Genomic DNA, 27,963 nt, shown 5'->3' on the forward strand with positions numbered 1-27,963 from the left:
ATGCCTATGATTTTTGTCGTAATTTCTGAGTCAGTGTCAAAATCGACGAGCTGTGGATTTTTATGCGAATCGGGAATCTTATTTATAAGCTCAGGGTTGTTCGAGATCCACTTAACCATTTTAAACCCCCCGGCCATGAACATCTTAACCATTTGATGGTAAGATTGTTCAGCTTTTTCTAACCCGTCCATCGATGAGACATAATCGTCCATATACATACAGGATTGAGCTTCAGACGCGGCGATAGGATAATTCGCGCGCTCGTCCTCAGCGAGTTGGCGAACGACACGCATAGCGAGGTAAGGCGAGCTAGAAACGCCAAAAGAAACCCTATTGTATTGATAAGTATCAATCGGTGATTCAGGATCAAATCGAAATAATATGCGTTGAAACGGGTGGTGATTTTGATCAAGCTTTACACAGAAATACATCTTTTCAATATCAGCAGATAAAGCGACTGAGAAAATGCGTAAGTTAATTAAAAGATCAAAAATATTACTTTGTAAGTTTGGGCCAGTGTAAAGAACATCATTTAACGACTTTCCAGAGGTTGTTTTACAACTTGCATCTAAAACGACTCGAGTTTTTGAAGTGAGTTTATCTGGTCGGTATACTGCATGATGAGGTATATAATAATTTGGAGTATTTTCCTCTGAATTCGATGCGTTTTCAACTTTTGACAGAAAACCGCGATCGATACAGTCTTGAATATTTTCATTATAGTTAGTGCGTAAGCCCGGAGTTGAGTCTAACTTTTTCTCTAAGTTATAAAAGCGACGCCTAGCAGTAAAGTAAGAATCGCCGAGTTCTGATGGGTCGAGTTTAAATGGCAATGAAACGGTATACGTCCCAGAGTCGTCGCGAGAATGAGTTGATTGGAAAATGTTTTCACATATATCATCGTCAGGGCTGATGTGTCTCTTAGTAGGTACACTTTCAAGCTCCCAAAAGCGTTGCGTGAGTGATTCTAATGAGTGCGAGTCTACATTGCAAAAGAATGCTTTATTATCATTGCGTGAATGAGCTGAGTAGCACTGAGCGCGTCCCATAGCGAGATATCCGAGCGTGGTTTCGATAGCGATGACAGAGGATTGCGGTGAAGTTATTTTATTACTACCTAAAAGAAGCGGGAATATCTCATTGCCTAACAAACAATCGATTTCAGCAGGGATATCGAAGCTGTCATCAGCCATAGGAAGACCTTGTAAATGCGATAACTGGGTTATGTCAACCCTTACATTAGGTAAATAATCGGTTATTGTATCAATGACGCGTGCGTTAATAGTGTATTTACACCTGGGATCAAAGCGTGAGGCAATTGTGAAAGATACATATCCTAGCGACACACTTTCAGACTGACCTATGCCCTTAATAGTGGTAGGTAGCGGATTGACTTTTAAGTTCAGTCGCGCACAACATTTATTTGTGATAAAGTTGCTCATCGAACCTGTGTCTAGAAACACGCGTAATTTTTGACACGTCTTATTATTGTCATAAGTAAACACTGACGCGGTGGGTAATAAGACCGTGGTACTAGATTCATCAGCGATCGACGGCGTGACTGCAGAGAGAGACACATTGTTGGTTGGCATCGATTGCAACGGCGGCGTGACCGGACCGGGCGCGGACATGGACGCGTCGGTCGGCGAAAGCGTCGCGCTGCAAGTCAGCTGTTGTGACGTCATAGGTCTATTCACGTTAAAATTATCTATATGAATAAGAGTGTGATGTTTACGTTGGCAAACTGAGCAACGATTTTGAGATCTGCAATCTTTGATGTTATGAAAGCCTAAACAATTGAGACAAAAGTTACATTTCGTAACTAAAGAGTGGCGAGTTGGCGCATTTTTCGAGAGAAAATAACTGCATTTGAACAGGGCATGTTCAGGTTCCGTCTTACAAAGTTGACAATTCTTGCGTACAGAGGATGGAGTGTATGAGCCTTGCGAATTCGGTTGAGATTGGAAGTAATGTTGATTGGGTTTTACTCCAGAAGCTGTATTAGAAACAAACGACTGTGTCGGTTTCGAGTTTTTAGACTGCGATGCGAAATTCGTTTTATTATTAACGTACAGCTTATTCTGCGTAAAAGATGAGCGTAAAGAATGGATCTTATTCTGTTCTTTTATAAAAGTCTTGAGATCATTAAACGTAGGCATTTTTACGTGCTTAATGGATTGTTCAAATAAATTTAGAGTGTCTTTGTCTAATTTACTGAGAGCAATATGAGTCAAAATGAAATCGGAAAGGTCATCAATCTGTAAACGTCGTAAGGCAGCTTCAGCTGAGCAATACTGTTCCAAAAATTCATCTAAAGATTGCGATTTGAAGTTTATTAACTGTTCCAAATACATAGAGGCTTGTACTCTTATGTCTTGGTATTTTTCTAATAGGTTGTTCCAAATTATGTAATAGTTCTCACCAGTAGGTGGAATACCCGAGCAAATTGTAAGTGCTTTTCCGGAAAGTTTTCCTATAAGGTATTGAGCCTTTTCACCTGGAGACAAACCAGTGTTCTCATGAATAAGCGTTTTAAAATTTTGGTAGAAAACGGGCCACTTGGAAGGGGCTCCGTCGAAAGAGACTAGTTCTAAAGGCGGTAATTTTTTTACGAAATCCTGTTTGCGTCGCTCTGTGTTGGCCTTTAGTTGTGCGATGGAGCTTTGCACCGAAAGGATGTTACAGTACAAATCGTCAAACGAGTTGAGTGCGGCAAATGTAGGTTTGAGTTCCTCATCATTTTTCATATAACACAAATTAAGTTCGTCAATAGTATCAAGAAAATCCGATCTTGTTTTTTCAATCGAATGCATGCGAGACATGAAAATTTGTTCAATCTGAGGGTCGGAGACCTTTAGGCTGAGGTCGTATAATTCCTGAACCCTCTGAAAAAGCGCTTCTTTTTTAGCTTCAAGCAAATTAATTTTGCGTTTTACTCCCTCCATTGTATTGTAGGTGAGCAAACACACGCACGAGAGCTAGCGTTAAAAATGAGTTGAGTTGTGCGTATTTATTTATAATCCAGTAGGAAAATAAAATGCGTAGCGTATGTAAGCGAATTTGAAATTGAATTGAAATAAAATTTTAAAAGATTGAATTTAAAAAATATACGTGTTTACAAACAACGAGTTGACGTTTGAGTGAATAGCAATTTCTAGAATGTGCCAAATGTCAAACGAATCGAACTTTCTAGAAAGAATGTGTCACGAGCGAATTTTCTAGAATTTTCTAGAGGGTTGTCAAAATGACGGATGCGTGAAAATGTGTAGTTGTGATTTTATGTAAGTGTAAAGGATAGGAAATGAACCATCCGGCTCGAAGGACCAGAAAGGAGTTGTAGGAGATTGGGATAGGAACGGGATGGGATACCTTCGATTGAGCAGACTCCACAGGACGGTCCAAGCTTGGTTCTTCTTTCACTTTCACAAACACTTGAATTTTTATTGAGATGAGTTTAGCGCGCGATTTGTGTTTATTTGAATTGGTTTATTTTGGATACTTATTTAGTATTAACGCCCAGATAGGTAGGCGAAGCGGCGCGTTGCGATGCGAGAGCGAGACTGAAGGTGGGAGGGAGAGGATAGGAAAAAGGACTGTCAGAATGAGTGATAGAATAGTGTGACATGAGTTTGAAATGTATGAGGTTTTAATGCTGGCGCGTACACCAGATCAAAATCAGATCTAATTAGTAACGGTCAGAATGTGATGGAGGTCGCATAGTTTGGGTTGGAGTCCACAAACTGATGGGCAGTGGCAGTATAAGTTTCTTAACTAAAAATACTTAAATTTTATCAGTAGTCAATAAAACAATAAAAAATAAAGTTTCAACATGGTTATCCACCTTTATCAACAAAGTAGCATAGGGTGTTATCATAATATTATACCTAAAGTATGACGATGACAGTAGATTTGTAATTTTTTTTTGTTCACAGCTCACAGAAGAATGCGGACCGTTACAAATTACTTCTTGGTGAACCTGTCGTTTGCAGACCTCATGATGGCTTCCCTCAACTGCCTTTTCAACTTCATCTACATGTTACACAGGTAAGACACCCATTTATAATGATTAAAATGATCGTTATCTAAATAATAATTTTATCTTATGAACATCTATTAAGTGATAAGTCCAACTCAGACTATTGTATAATATTATCACTCTAAAGTGGATAACCGCTTAAAATAAAATAGAATCAGTTTTCTTGACACCCACAATATTTTGAATAGTGAAAAGGGTTTTATACAAAAAGTCCCAAACTCAGCATTAGTTGTGACAAAGTGTGCCACGACGAGTAGATGACTTTTGGGTCACTTAGGGCATTAAACTTAAAAAAATATTTGTAGCAAAAGAAAGCGATAACACCTGAAATTCATCTGACATCATCCTATTATAACAAATGGCTTCGTTGCTATTTATTAACTGTCTTGATTGTATATTATTATGCTCTATGTATATTGATGGAGGTATTTCAAAGCTGCACTTTTTATGAGATTCCTCGTTCAATATTGTTGAATCTACAATGTAGATAACTATTCATAATGCTCAAACTACTTGAGGGTTTGAGTTAGTTAAATCGCAAGTCTTTGGTATTTACTATTCAGTAACTGTAAACATACTATAACTTCAGAAGTTTTATCAAGTTAGAGTGTTCAATGGTTTTGTATAAATACTAAAATAAATGAATCTTTGACTGTCAAAAAAGTTTTATTGGTCTTGTTATTCATTGAAACTTCTGCTTAAAGTTACTAATTGGTACTAATATTGAAATTCAGCCTTTTTTTGACGACCAATATCGTTATTCTTTTGTTAATTTTTTATCTACTCGACTCTCGAATTTTGATTCATCATTATTAACGGTGTGTGCTTGATAAAATATTTTATTTAGGCTTCCTAAGATAATTATTACCTAATTGATCTGCCCAACTTATTTAATTCCAGTAAAAGTAATAGTAAATTACTATCCGCCATTTTCGAAAGACGTCGGAGATAAGAGATGTTGGAATGTCTAAGATTTTAAGTTACAAAGACATTTTGTGGCCTAAAATTTCGGTGAACTCCAGATTCTAAAATGAAGATTAAGACCTTAATCATCAGAATTTCGTAGGCAATTACAGTCACTGTCTTCAAATTCGTTGTCACCAAACCGTAAAATTGGCAAATTTTCATCTAGATTTTGTTGGAAGTATTTAATTTTCTTCGCTTATTAAGTATTGTTCGGATTTCAGAATTTTATTAGATACTAGCTGACCCGGCGAACTTTGTTCCGCCTTATGGCAATAAATAAGCAGACTTTTTTTTTAATTTCAAACCGGATAAAAAGTATCCTATGTCCTTCTCCTGGCTCTAAACTACCTCCCTGACAATTTTCAGCTAAATCGGTTCAGCCGTTCTTGAGTTATAAGTGGAGTAACTAACACGACTTTCTTTTATATACATATATAGATTTTTCGGTCAAAAATAGTAGCTTCGACAAAAAGACATAGATACTTTCACTCATGTCTACGGTGCCTGTTTAGTTCGTTGGTTTCAGTCAAAGATGTCCACTGCTGGACAAAGGCCTCCCCCAAGGATTTCCATAATGACCCGTCCTGCGCCACGTGCCAGTGACGGTGCATGTAGACATTTTGAAATTCGTTTCTAAAATCGATCCTAATCTACCATTCTATTTTGTACTTGAGATAAAACGAGAATCAATCGTTTGCCTAATGCGATACCTTTAATTTCGTCAGTTGCAGGTTCACTTGGGGTAACTGACAAAATACAGTTTTTCAGTAGAGCCGTTTAAAGTTTTTTTTCGTCTTAATTTGGACATAACTTTTTTCCTTTTTAACCTTTTTTAGATCTGTTTTTACAGAAATGCTTAGAATTCTACGCGGTTTTAGATTAAATAAAAAGAGTTATCTAATATGTCTTAGTTAAGGAAATAAATTGCAGTTACACCAATGTATTTTTGTACTTTTGACAGTTACACTAATTTTACACCAAACTTTTGGAAAAAGCATAGGTCAAATTGGTGTAAGTACTGCCAAATTTGAAATAATTTGATGAATTTGCTGGGTTTTGTTTACTTAGTTGCTGTATAATTTATGTAAAAGTATTAAAAAATAAGAGAATTCATGAAAAAAATAACATTTTGTCGTTTTCTTTAATTTTTTTTTATTTTATTAGAAGAAACTTTTATTTTATCCATTAAAAATGTTAAAAAAGCCACGAAAATCAAGAAAATATGTGTATATAATTTTTTTAAGACAGAAAATATTGAAATATCTAAAGTATTACTGTGAAACTAAGTAATTTGAATATTTTTTTAAGCTTTGACTTACCAATACCGTATTTAGCTCTACGGGGCAACTTAAACTGAAAACAAAATGGATTTAATTTCCCACCTCTTTATAGCAATGTTGAATTAAGGTCATGAATACTACAACAGTAAAAGTAACAGAGTAACAACAGGTTAATGTTAGCAACGCGCAGTGACGCTTAGTTGGCTGGATAGTTTGCTCAATTTCAATATTTTTTTTGTTGAGCTAACTTTAACTTCTTTAACTGATACTGCTGGTATAATAATAATGTAATATGCCTTAAAACTTTCTAAATTCCTATTTTATTTTATGTTATAAACCTTAGCAAATCAGTGTAACTGCAAAGTTTTGTAGCAAAATTTTTACATTATTACAGATACACCAATTCAACCTCGTAAAATTATTACAATGTCAGTTACACCAAAATTATAAAGGAAATCTGAAAAGTTCACACCTGAAAATGTCCGTGTAATTGTAATTTTTTTAAAGCTAGAATTTTTTTTACGTATACAATTGGAAAGAGCAGAAAAAACTAAGAAAAACTGTATATTTAACTCAAAAACCGTATTTTGTCAGTTACCCCAAGTGAACCTGCAACTGACGAATTTAGTCATAGGCAGGTACTTTGTTAGGGTAGAGAAAGGTATCCGTTTTTATTTTTAATAATTTCTGTGAATATAAATTGTAAACGGCGTCAGAGGCAAAGAACAGTTTTTTTGTTTCAATTTCACTCTAGCATCCTTTTGGAGAAAGTACTCTAATCTTGCGAAGCTTGATTCATATTGTACCCAGAGGGCTATTGGAGTGATTCAGAGCCTTAATCCTTGCTGCCGACTCAGCACATTTTTTGTCACACACGTCAGATAGAAATAGACTAGATTTTTTTTTCTACAACGAGGAAGTCTTGGCCTGATGGTAAGTGATGATCAGGCCGAAGGTGGATGCGAGCTTCATCCGGAATCCTCAACCACAGAGATTGAAATGTAGAGCTGAAAGGTTGTAATTTAGTTCAAAGGCCTTAAATTGTATAGAAACTTTTCGGAGCTCTAACATGTTACATGTCCAAAACATAGCTTACCCTGCCACCAAAACCAACTCGGGACAACATAATACGCTTCAGTTATTGTCTTACAAGATTATTCACTTCTGAGAACCAAAACTACAAGTTGTTATCAGACTATTTCACTCAGACCGAAGGTGTAAAGTGATATATGCGCAATATCCTACACCTGAACGAGATCCCGCTACCTTTACGTGTTACGTCATAGGAAATTAGGCCTACTTGTCCATGCTTACCTTATCTATAGCGTATTATTATTATTAATGAATATAAAATACACTGTATAGAATGTATACGCCCTCAATGACTTAAACGCCTACAGAGTAACCACTAATCGCAAGCATTTATCACTGTCACAGCTGTCTGAATAAATTATTTAAAAGTAAAGCTGTAGCGACGACCCGACGTAGACAATATTTTTTGTCTACGACTTTCCGTATTCTGGGACCTGTAACTGTTGCTAGGTTGCTTCATTTTACATAGTATAAATACAATGCTTTTTACAACCTTAGTACCAATATAACTAATACTTATCTCAATCAGAGTAACTTCAGAAACGTCTACCGTCCTGAACAAATAATTATAGATTCAGACGAACGTAGACAATACAAACTGGCATGTATATTTGAGTTCGTCATGGTAAAATTCCATTCCACGAAGATCGACGTGTAAAGAGATTTCAGTTCAATTACCTGTGTAATTACATTACAATGAAAATGGAGAACCAAAGCGCTTAAAATTCTTTTTCACATTTTCGGTTCGTGAAAGTTTCACATAGGTATATTTTTCCTTTCAACAAAGATCAAAAGAGTCACCGTGTAGAAGTTTTGGGGTCATTATTAAAGTCAAACATTTTAAACTCTCTAACGTAACTTGGCGTAAATCGTTCAAACATGACCCACTGTTTAGGCTTACAAAGAGCACCCTGCCGTTTGAACAAATACCCTTTTTATCCGTCGAAAGTGTCTGTTTGATCAATGAATAGTTTTAAAACAATGAAAGATCTAAAAGAACTCATAATTTTCATTCAAATAAACTTTGTAAATACTTCAATAAAACAATTTTAAGCAAAGTATTACTTCTGCCAAAAACAGATTATTTATTTAACTCTGATTCCAATTTAGTTACGAACTCGTGCTTCGATTATACTCGTGTCATACAATAAACTCGTGTCTTCTATAATACTCGTGTCACATACTGGGAATTTTGATTAATAGATTCTTGATTGGCCGCAAGGTAAATTGTAATTAAAGTAGATTGAACTATTAGAAACTAAGATTCTCTCCCAAAGACAAACATAATATTATTTAGGTTAAATCAATGGAAACTTAATTAAACAGCACTTGGAGTTGATATTTCATTTTCCTTTATGTCATGTTTCACTTTAATGGAAGTCCTTGAAATCTCTAGAGTCAGGCAATTCTTTTAATTTCACCACCCTAGTATTAAAACCACAATGTAAAACATGTGGAAGCTTTGTAACTTAAGTTCTTAGTTTTATCCTTTGTTCATCATCATCATCATCATTTCAGCCATAGGACGTCCACTGCTGAACATAGGCCTCCCCTAATGCTTTCCACGTTGATCGATTGGTAGCGGCCTGCATCCAGCGCTTCCCTGCTACCTTTACGATGTCGTCGGTCCACCTTGTAGGTGGACGTCCCACGCTTTGTTCATTACACAAAAAAATTATTGCATAAAATAAGAATAAAAAAGTGTTCCAAACACCTACTAAGTAAGCAGCTGAAGTTTAATAATCATACGATTGATGGAGTGCTATATTCTGACTTTGACCTTCAATATCTCCTAAACCACAAGTTTCCCAGGTATGGTCCCAAAGAAAAAAATGATCCTCATGATGTGGAGAATAAGTAGCTTTCGGCTTCGGGATAGGTTTTTTTACACCCGTTATTATATTTTATAGGAAGGTATTTAAAATCGAGTAAAAGTATTTTCAACACGAAATGTGAATATATCGCAAGCAATTTCTCGCCTTTCTGAGCACCACACACGACCATGTTAGTGTAGACGATATTTTGCTAAAAATAAATTAAAGAACGACGTTTCGTTCCGCGTTGAAATGGAAAATGTTTCATAAAGATATACTATAAAAAGTGTTACTAATTAATTAATTTACACTTTTAATCTTCTGTAAACAATAAGTTTTCCAAATATCAAAATCAGTTTCAGTAAATAAATATCAATAAATCTGTTCTAGTTTCAATACTATGAAAGTCAATAGTCCACTATTTAACGTCCATTTGCCTCCAGGCTATCAATTCGTGTACTAAAATTATTATACTTCAAACAATGCACTCGTGTTCAAAACGAGATCTATTAAAACGATTAAATTTCGTAATAAACAAGTGAATTTTAATTTGCATTATGATTTCGTGAGCGCAGTCATATTTTCGTTAAATGTCAAGATATTCATTTAAATTTAATTCATTGTAGAGTTTCAAGATTTATTATCAAGATGTAATTCTATTAGATGTAGTGCTATTGATCTACAGTGAGAACGGTCCACGACGGTCTTAAATCTATTAAGTCTTTGGGCCCTTGCTTGTCCTCCAATGGTTTTCTATTGGACAAGAGAATTTACTCTTCAGTGTACAGCCTTCACTAAAGAAATAAATATTTTTTTAAAGTTTTTGTTAGAACAAAAAATAGACTCGATCAACAACCGCATTATAATTTATAAAACTTTGGTTTTACAAGAAGAGTCTAAACCTTGAGAATAACAATTTGTTATTTGATAAACAAAGTTTCATTATAGAACTAAAGTGGTTACATTTTGTTTTTGACAAGCTTTGACATTTTCATTAATAGAAACAGAGAGTAACTTTTAATAAGCTGTGAATTTCTTTATAGAAATAATAAAACAAGTATCGTTTAGGTTCGTAAATAAATCCTGTATTTACTTTAGAAAACGCTGCATTGTCATTTTCAACTAAAAAGTACTCAAAAAGTTGAGATACACGCGTAGGAGTTCATACAGCACTAAAGCATTAGACATTAAAAGTTTGTATAGATGTCTTGATTTATTTAAGGTTGCCTTGCTTTGAGAGTAAAAATGTCTTTCTCTCTATGTCATTTTAGCTCTAATACGTGCTAATTAACAAACAAATCTGGTGTCCACGTGTAATCGGATTATTTATCTTATTGAAAAACTAGTAAATTCAAGCCTGCCAAGTCTAAAAATAAACTGGAATTATTCTGAGTTACCCTTACCTAAAAGTGTACTCAAAGTTAAATATGTTCGCAGAATAAGCGCATTTCTTTGTGCCAAAACCTTTTGGGACATAAAAACCTGGGACCCTTAGGAATCACACGGAATTTTCACGTTTGATTGGCCATTAAGGTCATTATGGGAAATGCGGGTCGTTTTGGAAGTTTTCTTTGGTTGCTATTTCCTAATGGAAGTGCTAGTGATACGACTAAATTATCATTTTATCGATATAAAATATCCAAACTTTTATCTATACGTCAAAGCTAATTCCGCACACAATCGATGGAAAAACATTTATCTTGTGTCTGGTTTTCTATGAGTTATGGTCGACATTCCTATTGACAATGTCGAATAGCAGTAAATCAAGCTGGAAATGGCAGGCAATAATATAAATCGAGGTTACCCACTTGCAATTCGTGGAGGACATCGTTATTCTAACGGAGATTGAAGAGCAACTCTCGATAGATACTGTGTCTTTTTCACATCTCAGTCACCCTAAAACGAAGAGTAGAACGGAATAAGTGCTATAGTATCTTTATATGCATTTTTTTTCTCAAATTGAGTAGAAAAACCCGTGGGATTCTTTTATAACCCTGACGTCAATGAATGATACAGATGCCTGCTGATTAATTTGTAGCAACGAAATGTACCTCAATTTAAATTTGCCAACAAACGTTAATTTCCAATATTATATTTTAAAGAAATTTGATAAAGACTAAGAGTGGAAAAAGAAAAAAAAAAATTACTTGCCGTAAACACTGCAGTTAAATTTTATCGATAGCCATAAAGGTACGTCACTAAATAAAAACATTTACACAGAAAAGTGTGGATTTAACCACAGTAAAATATTGCCATAGCTCCCATGGGACTGTGAATGGGTTTTAACGACCGTTAAATCTCTTACACGTACGATTTTATGGCGACAATCACGGGAGATAAATACTTCAAAGTCAAATTTAACACAGAACTGTCATATTCAAAGTGACATTAATATTATTATTATCATACCTATTTAGGGCATTATAAAAGTAACACCTTTGACGATAAACTTGTAACATGATTTTATTTGAAACCGTTTGTAGATACTAATTGACGCTTTTAGTAATTTATATTTAAAGCTGCAATAAATTAAATAATCATAAAGGCTTCTCTAATAACCTGTTTTAATTTCGGTTTCTCATTTAATATTCAATACGTAGGTACACCCACATATTAATTATTTCGAGTTAAGAGCTACAACATTCAAAATTATTTCGTTTTCATGTCTAACATCAATATTAGTAATGATTTCATGTCTCAGGTGAATAATGTATCATGCTTAATAGTGATTCAAATCCAAGCGTCATATAATGAAAAACACTATGTTGATTGACATACGAAGTGGATGTGTGACAGGATTAGCAACAGCTTAGCTGAATAGTTTTTGCAATAAACTCACGTGTACACACGGTTTGAAGCGGAACAAAGTAACTTATTAGAGTTTTGCCGTAGGCATTGTTATTTAATTAAATAACAATACAACCACAGGACGTCCACTGCTGAACATAGGCCTCCCCCAATGACTTCCACGTTGCAATTTTGATTTAGCCAGATTTTTAAAACTATGACAAACTTGTATAAAAACACACAACAGTTTCATTTCTATTTTAAGCTCCGCTCCAAGCGCCATCTGTGAATGTAATAAAACGATATGAAAGTCACAATATTGTGTGCTTTATTTTATGACTTTCATATCTTTTAAATTATTATTACAACCCTGATTGATCGTAAAGATATTGCACTTGTACTAAATCCTTCTATGGCACAAGAAAATTCCCTAGGTCATTCGTCCATTAAAACACATTTTCTTTATAAAGTAAATGCTAATAAATTAATTCTGTTTAATTAAAAATACGGCAATACGAGTATAACTTCTGAATAAAGTAGTTGCACGAGTTGCTCTTGCCTTCACTACGGGTAAAATTAAAGCCACATTCAGTGAGAAATTTCTCAAGGAAATAATTCAATACCTTTTCTTCCCTTTGACCGATTGTATATTTTTTCCTGGTGGATTATATTGAAACCGGATAACGTACCTTTATTGGATTAGACAGAGGCATGTTTCGCGTCCACACCTCCTGTTCTTATGTGTGTCTACTTACCCGGAAACCGAGGAATAATATTGACGAATATTAGTTACTACTTTTGTATTAATGGCTGGAAATAATAAAGGATTAGGTATCCAAACTAGTTTCTTATTTCTTCTACCCCAAACAACGAATTAAGCTACATATTTATCGTTTCGGACTAAACAGTTTAGAACTTTGAGTTTAAATAACGCTTAGTTTGGATGAGGCAATAAATAACAGAGCTTAAATCGTCTACGACGAACAAGTTTGAAATAGCTTACATAGGTAAATTAAGTATACGCTTTACTATTTTTATTTGAAGAGGTGATTAACTATTATAGTGTTGTCATTACTTTTACAGAACAGTATGAAAATGTAATCACAACTTCAACATATTGATTGATAGAGAGAGAGAGAGACAACTAGACTGACAATTACATTGGTAATCAGTTCTTAGAATGTAAATTTTTAATATGGGTAGTTCATGAATTTAAAAATAATTACTAAAGCCAATTTTTATCTGATCATTCCAATAGCTATATAATAAATTTCAGTGTTGTTGTGCGGTTGTTATTGCGTGATAATTCACAAGCTTAAATTCAGATCTTAAGTCTAAAGAAACCCTTGAATTACAACATCAGAGTTTAAGTTCGAAACTTTGGTTAACGCTCGCAAAGAGGCTACGAAAGTAACGAGAACTTTAACAATCAATTTGATTTTAACGCCGTTGAAAGTTTTGTAGAGTGGCATTCCTGGTGTAATAAAGAGCTATAATAAATGTGTCTAGCAATAACGAGTGTTTCGCCATTAGTGCCACCGCAAACATGGGAGAAAAATGTATGAAATATGATCATCTTCGCGGCTATATTGTCGTCTAGCTTCTGATATATCGCGCACATTGAACTCGACAAGGTATTCACAACACAATTAAAAAAGGAAAATAAAGATTAATATTAGATTGTCGACTATAACATTAAGGCTTTATTTTCCAGTGTTTTTTGCGGCAATATTAATGGATTTTCTTTGTTCTAGCGACTGGGTGTTCGGCGTCCGGTACTGCCAGCTCAGCAATTTTATCGCCAACGTGACGGTGGCAGCGAGCGTGTTTACACTCACCGGCATCTCTTTTGACAGGTAACATTAGAGTCTGCATAAAATATGGTCTGTGTTAAGTGCGGGTAGGCCAGAGTAGCACCAAATTCTAGTTATATCAAGCGGACAAGGTCCATCGATAAACTACCTACATGAAGTGATAATTTATGTCAGCTGGGTTGACTTACGCTATTCTACATAGAGTCGTCTGCCTGGTTTGGTTTGACTATCTATACTTCTATACTATCTATACTTCTATACTAATATTTATAAATGCGAAAGTAACTCTGTCTGTCTGTCTTGCTTTCACGCCTAAACCACTGAACTGATTTTGATGAAATTTGAAAGTTTTTCTGTGACACCAAATTCCACGCGGGTGAAGCCGCGGGCGGAAAGCTAGTATTTATTAATAAGGTACACATGCTCATTATTAGCACTAAATCATGCCAATATTGAGCAATTGCTACTTAGTACCATGTGTGTCGAAACATATCTACGGGTAATAATGAGCATGCTCATTTTGAATTGTTGGAGCACGCTTGTTTTAAGCATGACATTATAAGAGCATGTAACTGTACCTTTAGAGAAAAGTAAGCAAAACAAACAGAAAATACTGATCGCACATTTCTAAATCGTTATTGACGTTGATATCTCTTGAGAACACGTTAAAATACCCCAAATGGTTGGACAAAGGAAATAAGAATTCGCTTATAGGAATCTACAGAAATGACAGATATTGATACACAAAGCACTCAAAAGTTTTCTGGAAAAGCGTTATACGTTTCTAGACGAAAACAAGTTATCAAGGAACCGGCACGTTCCTTTAGACTTTAAGATAAGGTTTTACATAATTTACTTGAGTAAACTGGTAAATTTACACCAGCCAATTTAGTAAATAGAGTAATTTTGGCAAGATTGTTAGGTAGGAAGCATGAAAAGTTGTATTGGATTCCATTTTTATGTACCGTCAGACCTACGTAAAATATCTGTAGGCTAGATATATGGAAACAAAATTCAAAGACTGGCGCAGCTCTCAATAAATTGCGTAGAGGTAAGCAGGAAAAATCCTATTTCCCGTTCACACTGGTGCAACTTATTTTACGAATAATATTTTATTGGCGCTCCAAAGTAAATAAGGGGATTGCAATCCAATAGGAATATGTATTTTATTTTTAGTAGGTATGTAGGTACTTTATGTTTGTTTTGAAAATTGATTTCCGGCTGTATTTATTTTCTATTAATAAGTGTTATGTTCTACGCACTGTGACAGTACCTAAAATAAATAAATAATTTACATGACATAATACGTAAAAAACCACTATGGTTGGAATGATTTATGGAAAAGCTTGTTAATTGTGGATACATTATTTAATTTTCTACTCAGTAACTATAATTATGATCGGTTGACTCGACATTTCAGTCCTTTCCTTTTCTGAACGCCAGTATTTGGTTAATCCCTTATTGCAGGATCTTGACCACTTGACCCTCCTGACAAATTAGCCTCCATTTGTTACGATCCATAGTTCATACCCATATTCTGGGCAGATTACACTTTCAGGAAAGTTACCTACCGAAGTGAGTTGTAACAAAGGAGAGTTGTGACAAGTCTCGAGCTAACAAATGCGCACTGTTACGAGCTCACTAATAGTTAATAGGTTTCCAAAAATCGACAATGTCACAACTTTTCTCTGTTACTACTCACCTCGGTCTCCCCTACTGATTTTCTGAAATACTTATAATGGATTCTTAGTAGGTACTTTACATACCCAAGTCATAAGAAGACGACACGAAGAAAGTAAAGTGAAATTGTAGGAGACAAAGTTTAGGCACACGTTCTAATTCTCAAAGTTTAATGAGTAATTTGACTAATTAACTAAATGTTAAAGACGTACAAATTACACGTAACACCGTAAAATTATTCTTAAATGTAATTCAACTTAATTCAATGGATTAAGCCATTATAAAACCTCTTAGAAATAGACCACGTATATTTCCATGAGTTCATTTGTTTGCACATACTTACTGTTAAACGACACAACAAATTGGTATTTGCTGGTGGTGCTATGATAAAATGGTTTACTGGCTCTTACTGACACACTGTCATAGAGCATAAATATTGCCATTGACGGATATAGTTCTTAAATTCCTTAGCACGCACAGCATCACGGAGCAGTCAAAATGTTTTATGGCACACGCGTTGTCCCGAGAGCACATAAACCTTGTTATGGCGAAACAAGTGTCGGTTGTCAACTCGTAAACAGTATCTGGCACAAAATATTATTATTTATTATTACTTGCCTTGAATGACAGCCGAGATCTGGGTCCCTTTCTTTTACTTTTTACGGCGTTACTTTTAGAGCCTGTATTCATTAAAGTACGTGAGCGTACGTGCGAACAGTTTACTGTATTTTTATCACACTCTGCTAAACTTGAACAAAGACTAGTCAAGACACGGTTACGGTACTTTTTGTGGTACTTTAGTCATAAAACAATACACACAGACACTCTTTCTAATAGAGAAAAAGCCTCTTTATACCGTCACACACTCATTATAACATGACACGAATCTTTGTCTTTGATTTCCTGGTTTGACATCATAAATCTACTGAAATTAAGTTATGTCCGGGTTCTTTTTCTTTTCCTCTGTTTCAAGGGTGAAAAACTAAAGGCACAATAAGGTTTCATAGTGCCTGTATCTAACAAGTGGTATTTTGCCACCCAGCTAGTATTTCTCTACTCAATCGAAAACAATAGACAACCTACGATTTTCTAATAAACAACTACTACAATCAATCATAACAGCAATCAGTATAAGTGAGTATGTTTCACAATCAAAGGGCGTTGTTTATTTCCATGTTTTGCTAGTAAATAAAACTAATGATAGCTAGAGGCATTATAACAAAGGCAATTACGAGCGAATACCACATACAGGCCATTTGAAACTCGATAAAATGAACACATTCTCGGGATCTCCACAGTCCGTATTCGGCCTCGTCCACTGTTCTGGGCAAATGTTCTGAGATTTTCAAATTCATTTTCTCATGGAATTTCACAAACGAATTCAAATTCTCATCTGTTTCGTTTATTTGAGACTAGCTTTCCGCCCGCGGCTTCGCCCGCGTAGAATTTTGTCTGTCACAGAAAAACTTTATCGCGCGCGTCCCTGTTTCAAAAACCGGGATAAAAACTATCCTATGTTCTTTCCCGGGACTCAAACTATCTCTATGCCAAATTTCATCAAAATCGGTTGCGAGGTTTAAGCGGGAAAGCGTAACAGACAGACAGACAGACAGACAGACAGACAGACAGACAGACAGACAGAGTTACTTTCGCATTTATAATATTAGTTGGGACTAGTTGGGATTTCTTTGTAATATGTATTAACTGGTATAACCAAAACGCTTTGTGAAGCTTAGTACATAAAATGGCGTAGCGTAAGCGTAAACTAAATTTCAACGAATAAAATAAATAAATATCACACAATACATAGGTGTTAGGCATATCACTTAGGTAAATGCCAGTCTTAATATTGATAGGTATCAGGAATTTTCTATCCAAGCACTGCAAAACATAAACCTCACTACACAGAGTGGAAACGATAAGTGATCTCACTCGATTATTTCTAAACTATACAAGACTAGCTTTTGCCCGCGGCTTCAACCGCGTGAAATTTAGTTTGTCACAGATAGTCATAAATTATAGCCTATATGTTATTCTGGGTTGTAAGCAGTGATACTGTTTCATCAAAATCCGTTCAGTAGTTTTTGCGTGAAAGAGTAACAAACATGTTAACATCCAGACATCCAGACATTCATACAAAACTGGTAAGTATGAAAGCTGAAAATATTGAATTTTTGGATAAATCCAGTTTATTCAATAACCTATTATACCATTTGATAGAGCTTATGAAGCACTTTCAGGATCAGGAACTAGTTTTTCGATATCTTGTAAAGTTTAGAAATTATCGAGTGAGATCACTTATCGTTTCCACCCTGTATACATGCCACTAAACTCGATCCTCCGCTATTATTTTTCAACCGCTGCCTGACACGTTTGATATATTGTTATCGTGGCACCATGATTTATCAGAAAATTTACTTCTTTATGAAAAGGCCATACAAAACCAAACTCAATTTAAATTTTCACCAAAATATAAACCGGTATTTAAAAAAACATTAACGAAACTCGTAATCCTAATATCAAAGCAATCCTTTTAACAGTGTGTCTAATTTTTCCCATGTTCACAATAATGATCCCATTTCCTCTGATTAATGGGGGATAAGCTTATTTTTAATACCCCATAAAGCGATCAAAGCAAACCTGATCATTTATTAACTACTTAAAAAAAAACATTGTATTTTTTCAAGTAGGCTTTTTAAAATAATTTTTACACGTTGTTTTATTATTTTCATACAAATTAAATTTTATAAAATCCGATTTGTATGAAAATTAAAATAATTAAAATGAAGATATCAATTTTCTGACTTCACCATACCATTTATATGACCATGTTAGCATGGGCTAGTGTCGGCTCATATACCCATTTACCCAACACCCTGTATTTATATTTTATACCTTTTACTGTGCTATTTTATCGCCATTTAATTGTAATGGCTCAAAACACCTTGTAACAAGACATGTCCCAAAGTTATTCACATTTATTTTAGTTAATGATATGAGTTTTAGAAGTTACTATAGATGGCATACACGACTTAACATAAGGGACGCCGTTAAGGCTAACTACGCTATTAAATTGTTAACTGGGTATGTATTATCCCGGATATTTATTGAAATTAAAGGGGTGCCCTAGAATAAACTAGCTTAAGCACTCCATAAGGTTGATAACTATTTTTAATAAATTACCATTTTAAAAGTGGTGTTGTGGATGTGTATCACTATTGTTATGTACAACAACATGGAATGCAATAAAGATATTGACTATTGACAATTTACCATTATGATTTCCCACTAGACGAAAATATCGTAATAAAAAGCGGAAGGGTAAGATATTACATAAAACCTACTCGTGTAAAGGGGGATTGGATACAAAAACCCTTCTGTACATCAATCGAAGAGCGAAAGTTCATGTAACAATACAAAAATATGCCAAACTGTTTATTCCAAAATCGCTCGTGAGCATATTTGAGCTTATAAATTGCTGGGCTTGAAAAGAAGTTTCCTTACTCTATGAGAAAACTCAGCCCTTGAAAATTCGAGAAAGTGATTTATTGTTAGTTTGATAATTAACTTTTAAAAAAAATAAAACCGACTTCAAATGCGTGAACATAAAAAAAAACTAAAAATTAAAAATATTGCGTATAAAAAAGTTCATCCCCAATTTTCCACCCTTGGGGGTGAAATATTTTCTTCAAATTCGCATGAAACCACCCTTTTGATAATACCTATTCAACAAAAAAACAATCGTTCAAATTGATTTATAATCGGCGGAGATATTGCGTATAAAAAAGTTCATCCCCAATTTTCCACCCTTGGGGGTTGTTTTTTCTATTATTAAATTTAAATGGGACCACCCTTGAAGTATTACCTATACGCCGAAAAAAGATTTGTTCAAATCGGTTCATAATTGGCGGAGTTATCGCGTAACAAACATAGAAAAAAAAAAAAAAAAAACATACGGGTCGAATTGAGAACCTCCTCCTTTTTTGAAGTCGGTTGAAAATAATATTAATATTATACTAAGTATCGCATTAATCTTATCTAATTAACTTTATGAAATCTCTTTCATTATACTAAGACCAAATACCAAGCACGAAAATAATTCGTCCTAAAAATATCTTTATCCTCTATACTGTAGGCACATCAAACTTATTACTAACGAAATTGTTTTCTATTTTAAACTCATAATTATATCCCTTAGCTTTTCATAGCCCCACCGGGTGTTCATTGGCTGTAAAAAAACAAACGTTAAGTTTATTTCAGGTAAAAGATACTAAAAGTAAACCCTTGGTAGATGCAATTTATTTTTAGTCCATAAAACTGATTTACGACCGCACATGTAAAAGCATGAACAGAATCTATATTGGGAGGTTTCAATACCATAAGGCAATCAAACTCAATGAATGTTGAAATCGACTGTAAGCGACCGTAGTTTGCTGCTCTTTCGTAGATGCTAACAGTCAAGTATGATGCTACAATGCTACGAGCCTCTACTACGTAGCTACGACGTATTTTTAGTACGATGGACACGAGAAACTCTTGGATCTGTACGGCTAGCACGAAAAACTTACGAGTTCAAATCGTTTGCGTACTCGAATCGCCATCAAAAGATTTAGTAAGAAAACTACAACAGCGCCCTTGTGAACGTGTCGTAAAGTGAACTTAGTATGAGATGTGGTTGCACGAAACTTATTTTGAGAATCAAAATTGTCACGTTATCGTTTAATTCGAAGATTGAGTATCGAATTTTATCGAGTACGCAAACGATTCGAAGACGAAAGTTGTTCATGCTAGAGGTACTGATAGTATGTATAAACAGATGCTTACAAAATTCCTTAAATTCAGCAGCTGTCAAAACTTTACGTGTGAATGGAGCCTAAACCTATCAGTGTACACTGTACATCCAATACCTGGGGCAAACAGGTTACTTTTTATTTGATAGAAAAAGATAAAGCTGTCCGTTTGAGGTTGGAAACTCATGGGATTAAAAACCTAATATTCCAACATACACAGTTGATACATAGGTAGTTAGTTGTATTTGATATTTGTGCCTTATCAGATATTAATTTACAATATTTGACGAACAGTCTTAATAATGAATTACAGAGCAAATAAAACGTGAGCGAAGGAACTAGGAACAAAAAATAGTACCTATTTCAACATCTCAAAGTTTTTTTGAAACGCTGCGTAATATTTGTTCTTGTATCCCTTTGACTGTCATTTTGATGAGGTCTAGATCTAGACAAATAAAAAAATGTCTATTCGTGTTTCCAAAGGAGTCTGGTATGTCTTTAAGTTTCATTTAGGCAGCTCTAATAAATAATTTCTCATGTCACTTTTTACGCAAAAGCATAGGTAGGTACTATCGTTTGATGTTTTGCAAACGTGTAAAACAATCTAGAAGTAAGACGCTATACTAAGCTTTATGATCGTCAGTTTGAAGTCTGTTCCAACTTGGGTATTTATTTCTTCTTACTGCTTAAAAGTCACTTTTTCCATTTGTTTCGATTCTCGTCGACCGATAAAATTATCGGGAATGCGTTTGGCAATTTTAACTTTCGTAGCAAATGCAAACTTTAGATTCAACCTATGCCTTAACCGATTTAATAACATTTTCCTTTACCTGATCACCATAGTTTGGGGCTAGGTAAATACGAGTGTTACCGGTCTCAGTTATTATTAATACCTCAGTCATTTGTCACGTTTCAACACGTTTATGAGTGATTTATTATTATTGTTACATAATACGAGGAAAAAATTCCTACCACGTGTTCATTTAGACGTATTATTAGATTATTTCTGTCGTGTCTATTACCGCATGATTTGGTAAGTAATTAATATTGGCGGAAATAGGTAACATTGTAGGTATTTATGATGATTTATCGTATTTGACTGTCACGATTATTTTATAGTTACGATATATTTTAGATAGTGTGTTGTATGAAATACCTATCGATATCGACATAAATCTGTCTAAAAGAAGCGTAGGTGTACACTTGAGGTTTGTAGGCCATAAAATAAATTGATACGAGTTCGAAATGTATCCCTTCCCCTTCGTACAGCGATTTGTTTGAGAAATGACAGGGAAATTAATTTTCGAAAAACCCTTCTTCAAATTGACATTGAACGTGAAAACAGATTCTAAATTGAATTCGTTTTTTTTCATTAAAAATGTGCCGTAATTGGGATATCCTTTACGGTAAGATGAGAAAAACAAAGACGTTTTCAATAACTTGTTAAGAAATAAAAGGTTTTTTTTGAGACGATTGATCAGGTTACAAATCTAAAGTAAATAAGTAACCGAAGTTACATAACACACCGATAAAAACATAAAGTAAAGGATTTGGTAAAAAAAAATTGTTTAAGTTAATAGTGTGAAATCAAACTAAGTAAATAAAAGTTAAAGTTTTTAAGTAAATCAAGTAAGACGAAGTGAAAGGTTAGTTAAGAACTTAAGACTAATTAATTGACATCGTGACTGTGACAAAGTTTGAAAAGATTCAGACTGAAGTAGGGACTAATTGAAGGATAAAAATTATTTACCTTAGACACCTTGGAGTCTTGCTTGAGTAAATTATCAAATCAACATCAAACAGAAAGAACCGCCTCTACTATTGCCTTCTTATGCCGGTTGCAGACCAAAAGAAAAGCTAAGTTGGTTTAGCTTAGCTTAAGCAGTTTTGCAGTTTGTACACCACTATAATAAACTGCGTCAGCTATGCGTGCTAACGTAGTTTAGCTCTTGGTGTACAACCGGCATCAAACAAATCAAGGCTTATAGAAAGTAAAAGTACTTCACTAGACAAGAAGCTAATGAATGGTGCTACAATTGCTTCTAATTTGAAATAAACTTTAGTAGAAAATTATGTTACATATTAAGGCGATTAGAGTCCAGCAGTAAAAGAGGAGAAGGCTTTACAAAATGCCCATTTGACGCGGATTGAGGATTCTTATCGCCTTAAGGTGCTAATTTGATGTCATTTGTCTAGGTATCAAGCCATCGTCAGGCCGATGCGGCCGCGCATGTCCAAAACCTGCTCCCTCATCATGATTGCTGGGATCTGGGTCAGCGGGATGCTGCTCGCTATACCCTGTCTTCTCTACTCCACTACTAAGGAATACAGGTAATGTACATAAAATGTCTACCTTAAAATCATAGATACAGGTTGATGTCGTACCCTGAGTGCCCGAGCAACTGCACGCAACCAGGAGGATTTAATGAATGCTGCTGACAACGCCACTCTTGTGGCGGAGTTTTGGTCTGACACTGTAGGTAGATTTGTTGTCGACACGATAAAAAGAAGAAGAAGATAGACACAGGAACATTTTTCTAAAGCTCAGACCTTTAAGAAACTTAATAAAATTGTAACTGTTGGTATAATGAAAGTATTTTTTACACGTCACGGTAGATAAGTGCGTGATGTAAAACAAGGCAAATAAAAAATATGCTCAGAACGTGACATAAATATGCCGTGCTATGCCTGACTTTATGGTAATAAACTTACTGAAGAGCCTAATTGTCAATTACCCTACTCCGCTAGCCTCTCGCTAGCAAAATCATTTAAAACCAAGCGATTTTAAAATAAAAAGCATAATTTACTTTTACACGCCCGCCAGCACTAGTTGATAGAGTAAGCCTCATTTAGAGCTGGGAAATACAATAAAATTAAATACTAACAAAGAAAACAACCTTTTAATTTAGTTCCAACATTTTTTTCTTCATGATCTACTGACTGTAAATATTATAGGACAACGCTCTTTAATTATTTATAATCTCAGTGAGTAAAAAGGGGAACACAGAGATTTGTGCAAAAAAAATAACAATAGGTACATGTAAAACATCGTAGCTGCTACCCACACATATTATTTTATTAAAGAAAACTTGGGTTTTCGAAGAAAATACTCAGCTGTTTGCTGGAGAAAAATAACCCAAAAACTTACTTAAATATTTTCTTCTTAATCTAATTCAAATTATCTTTACTCCCACTCAAAATCTGGCCCACGTAGGCTAGCCATCTGGTTTTACTGACGGAAAAACATTAACACAATAAGTATTTTAGTTTAGCAGAAGAAATAAAAATATGTTGAGTGCTTCCACGAAGATGTTTTTTCTATAAATATGTAGGAGTAATGTTTTTTTAACAAATTAGTAACATTTCTCTTATGTATCTATTCCTAGAAACCGACTAATACGGGGTGTCAAAGTCTCAGCTTTATAATAATTAGTTTCCCTAAAATAATCACCTTAAAATCCCGTTACTAATACTCCAAAACAATATAATGTTTTAGTAAAACGAAAACTCACTGAATAAAGATTCACAGAATTACAAAAGACGCGTATTAAAAGGTTACATGATCAAAGATGTCAAAAACATCACAACAGTAAAAAAACGTTTACCGAGACCTTGTGGAGTATCGTTTAATCTATTACACTGTCAGTATGTATCATACTTACTCGTAGTATCAAGTTAAATTATATCGTGTGTAATATATAGACACCAAAATATTATTCTTTAAAAAACTTCTTACTTTTAGCATAACACCAAACTCACTCAGTCATCCCAGATTTTTATGTATTACTGATACGCTTAAATCAGAACTTAATATAATTCAAAGTTTCAATAAAATTAAATACATCTCGAGCGGGTTATGATACTTAAACATAGATTTATGAGTAGGTACCAAAGTAAAAATCTAGACCTTAAAGCTTATTTTATGAATAATGATGAATGATTTTTCTGAGTAGTGTGGCATTTGAGTGATAAATTCTAAACGAGAAACTTTATTTTACCGTCATAATAGAAATTCTGCCATAAAAATGCAATCTTGCTCGTATAATTTCTTACCCAATTCATTCAGTCAATCCATTTCCTGTCACTTTTTATATTATTTTCATCGGAACAAAGGACTTAAGAAGCTTGCAAGTTGGATCTCGCATTTCAATGTAAAAAGAACCTTCAGCTATCGAGAAATATTCGAGCCGTTTTTCTAGGAAGCCCTGGATTAGGTTGAATAAATATTAGATTCTTTATTGAAAAGGAAAATACGTTTTTAAGGGACTAGATTTTGCGAGTCACGACTCTTCCACTTTTTATAAGATATCGTTTTATGATTTCTACACGACCTCATCACTTACAAAAGACTTTGAGCATTAAGGAATAACGATTTTATGGCTTGGAATTAACTTGTATATAGTTTAGATAACATATAGGCCATAAAAAACGTTTACTTTGGTAATGTTAATATAATATTACTTGAAATTAACTTTGTTTTCCGATTAAAAAATTCGAGTCATAATCATCTAATCCTTCAACACCATGCTGACACGTAAATTCTCATATTGGCGTAATATTCGAACTATCAGTGAGACCTACACGCTATCTCGTTGGTATCTTATCTAAAACTATTTACGAATATAAAATAACTACCCAAAAATACCTTAAATACCTACCTAATTATTTATCCAATCTAAAATTTCTCATAAAAAGTTGACTCTTGGAATCGAAGGGAAATTATATTAACATCCCAATCTGAAAAAATTGAAATTCATAGAGGCAAAAAAAGCTATTCCTAGGAAAACATTTATGGAACGGAATATTTTGAAAGCCTGTTTTTTTGACATTTCTAAACTAATTTACCGACGGAACTTTAATCCTTGATTGATTTAGAGCCTGGAAAATACCAGTAATTGGGTGAAAAGTAAAAAAAAAACGTTAAGCTTCTTAGTTCGGGATTGGAAAAAAATTGCCAAGACCACATTTTGGAACACGCATGTCGCATACTGTAATATTTTTTAAATCTTTTTACACGACACTTTGTTGACACGACAGGTTTTAGTAGAAACGATTTACTAGTATTTTCTGATAAATCAAACTTTAATAACTTTCTTAGTAACTTCCAAGTTTAACTACAATAATATTATACTTGAGTTTAGCCAAGGTCTGCTGAAGTGGTAGGCAAAGTTTGTTTTCCTCCGACAATAGGCCTCTTACCTCCTCGAGTTGTGTGCTAGTGAAGTAGTAACTATGTATGCAAGTACATTGCAATTTAATTAACTGATCAAACCTTGTTTCAGATCGAAGGGCACCCTCAAAACTGCGTGCCTATTATCGTGGCCTGATGGATTGCCCGATGTCTCATATATGGATTTCGTGTAAGTAACACTTAGATTGAATGATATGGAGGTTTTTTTAAAACACATTAAAACGCAATTTGTCAATTTAAGTTTGAAATCGAAACAATTTCATAAAAAGGCACGTGCTACAGGACTTTCAAATAAAATAACCTTTTCGTTAATGTCAGCGTTCCTAACTAACCAAATTAAAAAATCCCTTTCACTCAATTTATTAGTCGTGACTCCTAACTACAGCCCGTCATTCGAACCCCTTGCAAAGGCGAATCACCTAACTTTGTATAAAGGCAGCGAGTGCCGTTTTGTGGAACAAGCCCGTGACAAAATGATCCTTTGAAGGCCACGCCAAAGGTAATTTTCGGACCTGAGTAGAGCCACTAAAGTACTAAGTCGCGTTGAAAGAGTTTTCTAATAACGTCTATCTGACCTAGTAACAGAACGGGATGTCAAATACAACCTTCCCCGAAGTCGTTTTCATCAAAATTACTAAAACCTTTTTATTATAATACTATATTAATATCTTTCTAGGAAATTGATATGAGATTGATATTGATATTGATATTGCTTACAGAACTGTAAGTAAATATGATAGTTTTTATTTCGTTGTCTTTCCAAACTTTGCAACATCATGCGACAAAGCAATTTGGTTTGCTATTTTGTTTTTAATCAAAACCAGGCTATAGCGTGCGGGCCCATAGATGATATCTGACGGATGGCACAAACAGATTTGGGGTCAGATAATGCAATAATAATGCCACTAAAGCCCATTGTAGCTCGTAAATTATAAAGCTTATTGGGGAGAGTCGTAAAAACTAGCAATTTATATTTACCTTTTGGCGAAATCAGAATTTTTACCTATTTGCCATTTGATTTACGCAAGTTATAAAAGTTCACAGATTGCTACATGAAATAAATAATGTACCAAGGTTTAAAGCAATATATAGATGATTAATAAATACAAACGAGGCTCTAAAATTATTAAAATTAATTTTGAATGATGCATATTTTTTAAAATGATATAAAACTTTACAAAGATGTTACATGCTAATAATCTTTGAGTAGGCACTAGGTAGTTTAGATCTTTTACAGATAAATAATAAATCCATTAAACATTACAAGTAAAAGCAGAAACTTTAATTAGACTTTCTCTTACAAATATGTTTGATTTATCAATTTAAACTTTTTAATTTAATGGAAGTGAAATTACGGGATTTGTTCCAAACATGCACTCGCGTATAGTTTTTTTTCAACTGTACATACATTAACTTAAGTTGGGCTCATACATTACTGCGGCAATATGCGTCACCGTGCGTTGGTTTTATGAATTCGTAATGGATTTATACAGATGTAATATTAAAAGTGATGATGATGTAGATTTAATACTTGCTTCGTCATTCATCTTAGGGCTCGCTAATTCACAATTTAGATACAAAAGATAAACGTCCAGGTCGTTAGTGCGAGTGGATCTTGACCTGCAACGTCCGTACTGCAGATTGAGGATTGAAGTAGGAGCTGGCGTCTCGCCAAACCACTGTTTGCAGCATCTAGTATGGACGGCACATCAAGCTAACTGCGGCATCTTATCTTGGTAGAATAAGAGCTATTTTTCAACAAAAAAGTTTGTGACGCTTCAAACTGTAAATCGGACATTATAGACGCGAGTCATAGGCTGAGTTGCACCACCTAATTTTGACCGTAACCATAACGATAACCGGTGTTTTTTGTATGTTTGACAGATTCCTGGCGTTTGTAAAAGTAAAATGGTGCAACCCAGCCTGAGGCTAAAGTTACCATTAAAGTTAGGTGGTGCAACTCAGCCTTAAATTCCAACGACTATTTATCAACTTTTTATTTCTGATTATTTTTTACTGCTGAAGCTGGAAACATTGAATTTTCAGATAGATCCAATTTATTTTGTAACCTATTATTGGTACCGTTGGATAGAGCTCGTGAAGCACTTTCAGGATCAGTAACGAGTTTTTGGAAATCTTGTATAGTTTAGAAATAATCGAGTGAGATCACTTATCGTTTCCACCCTGTATAGACCTAAACTTAATAGACGTGAAGACCTAGATAGATCGGATAATCATAGCCATAAAGCTCAGACTACTTGTGCTCTTGTGCGGTTGAAGAAACTTAAGCACCGAAGTAAAGGGTTGTAAAAATAAAATATTTTTAGTGACCGGATGGTTTTATCCCTTCAGTCTTAGGTTTTAGTTAGTGTTCCTTTTTATTTACCATCTAAGTAACTAATGTAAAACTAATAATATGTATGTGAAAACAAAACGAATTCATTTTCAAATCCTTTTGTGTTTCTAGCTCAGTGTTATAATATTAGATTGTAATGAAGATATTTGTATTCAAA

At 34.4% G+C, this 27,963-nt stretch overlaps 1 protein-coding gene across 1 annotated transcript in view; it reads left to right on the top strand.

Annotated features, from left to right (window-relative positions):
* LOC135073999 (tachykinin-like peptides receptor 86C) overlaps nt 1–27,963 on the top strand; it is a 76,502-nt gene that overhangs the window by 12,345 nt on the left and 36,194 nt on the right. Inside the window, exons 2-5 of the mRNA XM_063968288.1 lie at nt 3,933–4,044; nt 13,730–13,831; nt 22,456–22,590; nt 25,542–25,619. Of these exons, the coding sequence (XP_063824358.1) occupies nt 3,933–4,044; nt 13,730–13,831; nt 22,456–22,590; nt 25,542–25,619 (427 nt within the window). The remainder of the gene's footprint in view (nt 1–3,932; nt 4,045–13,729; nt 13,832–22,455; nt 22,591–25,541; nt 25,620–27,963) is intronic.

Source organism: Ostrinia nubilalis, chromosome 8, assembly GCF_963855985.1.
Source record: "Ostrinia nubilalis chromosome 8, ilOstNubi1.1, whole genome shotgun sequence".
NCBI lineage: Eukaryota > Metazoa > Arthropoda > Insecta > Lepidoptera > Crambidae > Ostrinia > Ostrinia nubilalis.